Genomic DNA, 4,929 nt, shown 5'->3' on the forward strand with positions numbered 1-4,929 from the left:
AAAAAAAAAGCCCCTACGGATACGCAGTGTCACGGTACTCTCTCCAACACAGGTACGAACTAAAAAAGTTCGATTCGTGGACAATGTACTCAAAACCTTGACCCCTCATAAAGGGTGCAGCGATCGGACCCCTTCTTACACTTCAATCCCAAATCCCAAGCGTGTGGGCAACGCTAGGAAAGGGCAGCAGCCCAACGGTTTAGGGTGAACACAAAGTTACACCTGACAACAAGAAGGAAAAACAAGGCGCCGGAATGCATGAATAGCTGAATGCTGGCTGCACTGGTCCCACACAGGGGCAAAATGCTGAATCCTCTGAAGAGAAATGTCTGAATTATCCGACGAACGGGATTTTTTTTTTTCTTCTTTCTTTTTTGCTCAAAATCACCACTGACTGACAGACAGACGGCTTGTTTTGTCAAAATCGACTGAAGTGATGTTCAAAGTTACTAAATACACTAAACAAAAGAAAACAAGAAAGGCAAAGAGGTCGTCATAAGGCAGAATAACTATGATGATATCAATTTGTGTTGTCTTCCCTGCTTCAACGTCACCAGCCGATAGTCAAGCTCATCGCTCGGTATATTCACTATATTTGTTTACTGGGTGGGTAGACTGGTAGGTTTGGGAACTGCTTGGCTGGTTGGAGCTGCGGTTAAAAGTGCAAAGTCAAAAGAAGTTCACTACCAGCACCCAATGAGAATCCAGTCCAACTCCTTTACTGTGTAACCCGTTGAAACTATACATGGTGGTTTATCGATTGGCAAAGCTCTAGGCAAAATTCTCGTGGTATACTAGCCCATAATATGTATCATCCGGCCCTATCGCTTTTGTTTGTCACAACGTTTGTACCAGTGAGTTTTTATGCATTCCCTACAACCCAAGGTACCCTGCTTAATGCAGGTACCTACCTATATTCGGACCTCAATCCCAATACCTCCTTACCCAAAACAGAACAACAGCCTCACGAATCTTGGCCCCCCCCCCCCCCATCGGTGTTCGGCATCGAGGCAGAAACAGGGGATTGAGGCATGGATGCGAAAGATTGTAGTGCAGGTCGACTGCTTGCTCCCACTGGCCGAGAAGGCGGCCTACCAAATACGAGACAGGCGTATCATACGACTCGCGGTTCGAGGGCAAAACAGTCACCACTGTCGTGCGGTAGCATACGCGGGCGTCGTTCCGCTGGTGCAAAACGCAGCACAGTCCTTTCTGCCCAAGGGGTGGTCACCGCTGATAAATGTCACCAATGACTTGAGGGCTGGTCTCGACTCGAGACCCTTGGTCCCAGTGATGAATGCTGGTTTCCTGCTACTATTCCGTAATGACCGTAATGCCTTCCCCAGCCGGGCCGTCAGGCACAATAGTGTCGAAGTCTAGAGCCGTCCAGTATTTCAGACGGTAATACGTCGGCAACAGCAGGCTTGGTCTGATCTTATAGCTGTGATGCAATTTCTGTGATGGTGCGACACGGAAAAAATTCATCTGAGGCCAAGATAGATAGGCCATTAGAGTGATGGTGGTTAGCAAAGAAAACCCAAACAAAGAAAGAAAGAGTGATTTACTCAACCAAATGGCAGTTTGCCCTCTGAATCAAGCAAGGACTAGCATCGGACCCGAGTACTATGAGAAGTATCTGGCTCTCAAGGCCCAGCCTCATAGTGGACCGAACAGAGAAGAAAAAAAAAAAAAAAAAAAAAACTCCACTTGAGCTGATAATGTCGAAGCATACTCGTGCATGTGGACTGGGAATCGAGTTAAGCCTCAATTTTGAAATAAACCCAAAATGGTAGGGCTGGAGCTTCCATACCGACACATAAAATTAGACTCTGGGCTCCGATCTCATCGAGAAGCTAGGACAGCATGCATTTTCATCAGCCTGACATGGCCACCCGCCAGCGACTCATCCACGAAACCACTACCGAGTGCTATCGCCGATTTCCAAGGGTTCAGGCACATGGCTCTCTTCCCCGATCCATTGGACCAAGAAATGATTACATGCCGGAATGGGCGACCCGCCGACCCCTAACACGAGTCGTCTGGACATCGCACGCGATGATCCCGCAGATGGGACGACACTAATTGCACGTTGTCGACATAAAATTCCAAGAAAAGAAAAAGTAAAAGGGGACAAGAGGGAGATGAATAAAAAAAAAAAAAACCACATCGGGATATACAGCCAATCTCTGCGTTAACAGACGGATCCTCTTGTTACCCTTTTTGATTTGGCTTTTGCGTTGGCTTTCGAGTAAGATAAGATGCCTCGATCAGTCCAAGTGATTCGGACGACATTGAGTTGATATAGTTATCCCCTCCGAAGGACTCGAGCCAACGTGGCAACTAGGTTGGTCGGGATGACAAGCGCCCGGCTGAGCTCTCCTTGTTTCTGCCGTAGGTGGGTAGGTCAAGACGCCGAGACCGACCGTCCTTAAGCGCGAGGCCCAGCCCTGCCAGGCGGTATTCATGGTCGTGAATATTGCCTATTCAGGATACCCGGCTCGCAACATGCGGATGTGCCGAGATGTCTTGGTTGTAGAATTAGCGCGACTGCGATACCCAAGCCAACGATGAACGTCTGATGTGACAGCAGAAGATACTTGTTCCGCGGACGGTATTCCTCACCACGGGAAACAGACCAGCAACCCCTTGAAAGACACCAGGAGGCAACACCCTGGCTAAAGACCTGCTTAGGTATACTAACATGTGTGCATGGCGGTTGCGGGGATCCTGTGTTCATATCCCGTGTATCAAAACAGACCTATCTATGCCAAGGCGTACAAGCCTCTGAAGGCCCTCCCCCCTGAGAGCTGATTCATTTCAACCTAAAAAGGGTCATGTCGATGCCTCCTGTTTCGAGTATACCATTCTACCCGCTACCCACGTCTCTTCGACTGCGAAAGTGCGCAGCCTGTCCTCAAGCCCGACGATTGGGTCCAGTGATTCCAGGGGCTGGTCAATGACGACCCAATCTGCAAAAGAGCCCCTTTGAATGACGCCCGCTTTGCCCTCCATGAAGGCCCCGTGGGCAGGACCACGGGTAAACCCAGCCAGCGCCTGGTCCACGGTGAGGGCCTCCTCCAAGTGCCAGCCGCGATCGGTCACGCCGTCGGCCCCCTTGCCGGTGTGCGGGTTCTTGCGCGCGACGGCGGCGTAGATGCCCTGGAACGGATTTGGCGGCTCGACGGGGAAGTCGCTCCCCAGAACAGGGTTCAAGGGCAGAAACGTCTTCATCCGGTAGGCCTCGGTCCGCGTCCTCTCGGGGCCTAGACGCAGCTCCGCGTAGCTCATGTCCGAGGTGGCGTGCGTCGGCTGGATGGATGGTATGATGCCGAGCGCAAACATGCGTTTCTGGTCGTCCGGGTGCACGATCTGCGCGTGCTCGATCCGCATCCGGTAGCGCTCCTCCTGCAGCCTGCGCAGGGCGTCGGTGTCGGAGTCGGCGGCGGCGTCGCCCAGGCCGTCACGCAGCACGGCCTCCATGGCGTCGATGGCCACGCGGTTCGCCAGGTCCCCTATCGCGTGGATGTTGACCTGCCAACCTCCCGCCGCCCACTCTCGCGCGACCCGTGCCAGCGTCGAGGCGTTGACGAGCAGCGACCCCGCGGCTCCGTCGTCCAGCCGGTCGCTGTATGGCTCCAGCATGGCCGAGCCCCAACTGCCCAGCGCCCCGTCGCCAAAAAGCTTGACGCTGCGGATCGTGAGCATGTCGTCGTCCTCGTGTCTGACGGCGGCCGCCTTTGCCAGGCAGACAGTGTTGCGCTCCTCGCACTCGAGCATCCCGTACACCCTGAGCGTGAAGCCGCCGTCTGGGCCCGCCGCGGCCATAGCCTGCATCATGGCCAGGTCCGTCGGTGTCGCCCCGGCGTCGTGCATGCCCACCAGCCCTACGCTGTGGAGGGCCTTCATGGCCGACCGCACAAACTCCTGCTTGGTCCCGCGGCCGGGGCGTGGCCACAGCGCCGTGACAATGTCCATGGCGTTGTCGCAAAAGACGCCCATGCCGGGATCGCGGATGATCTCGCCGCCGGGCACCTCGCGCGGGAGGTCGGCGGGCAGCAGGTCGAGCACCGAGCGAGACACCCAGGTGCAGTGGACGTCGACCCGGTCTACCATGATGTAGAGGCCCCTGAGCCGCTCTTCCCGGGCCAGCATGTCCTTTGGGTTTTATCAAGCGTTTTGTCACTCATCAGCATTGCCAAACAAAACAATAACGACAGAAAAAAAAAGGCATCACCGAATCGTCAAAAGAAACAACCCCAAATGTGGTGGCATCCTTACAGCACTAGGCATGCCCCCCAGAGCCATCTGATCCCACCCAACTCCCCTGATCCACAAGCCCCGCGAGCCGACGCCGGGGTTGGCCTCGAGGTAGGCCACGATCCTGCGGTTGACCTCGTCAAAGGACGAGGCCCCAAAGAGGTCGACCGAGTGCAGGAACTCGCCGTACTGCAGCAGATGCCCGTGGCCGTCCCAGAGACCCGGCATCGCGTGTCCTGGCCGCATCTCGGCGCCGGGAACCTCGGCGGCCTCGGCGTGCAGCTCCGTGACGCGTCCGTCGCTTACGGAAAAGCAATCGGCCCTCGCCGGGTGTTCCACCCCCGTCCTGACGCCCCCGCTGTAGCAGTACGTCTTCGTCTCTGCTCCCCCAGAGGATGCCGTAAAGTCTGCCGTCTGCCATCGCTGCCGGTAAAAGATGGCTAGACCGAGGACGAACAGCGAGAGCAAAAGACCCCGCTTGGTCGTCACCAGTCCTGCCATGACTGACGTATTTCTTTTCTTGCGCGGGGTTTTGTCGTGGCCGGATGTAGTTTTTGACTTGGCCCGATCGAGGGGAGGAGGGGGGTATCGGATTTACCGGAAAATGGCTCAAAAGGTGGTCGACGCGGCGATTTTAACCTGTTATCATTTGGGATTATGTTTTTTTTTTTT

General features: G+C 54.8%; 1 protein-coding gene across 1 annotated transcript; it reads right to left on the reverse strand.

Annotated features, from left to right (window-relative positions):
• Positions 1 to 2,832: 2,832 nt before the first annotated feature.
• On the reverse strand, positions 2,833 to 4,758 carry PpBr36_01336 (uncharacterized protein; the record flags this gene model as incomplete). Its single annotated transcript, XM_029888523.1, has 2 exons — positions 2,833 to 4,155; positions 4,279 to 4,758. The coding sequence occupies 2 exons, from the start codon at positions 4,756 to 4,758 to the stop codon at positions 2,833 to 2,835; spliced, it is 1,803 nt and encodes a 600-aa protein (XP_029751106.1).
• Positions 4,759 to 4,929: the final 171 nt, after the last annotated feature.

The sequence above is a fragment of the Pyricularia pennisetigena genome, chromosome 2, assembly GCF_004337985.1.
Source record: "Pyricularia pennisetigena strain Br36 chromosome 2, whole genome shotgun sequence".
Lineage (NCBI taxonomy): Eukaryota > Fungi > Ascomycota > Sordariomycetes > Magnaporthales > Pyriculariaceae > Pyricularia > Pyricularia pennisetigena.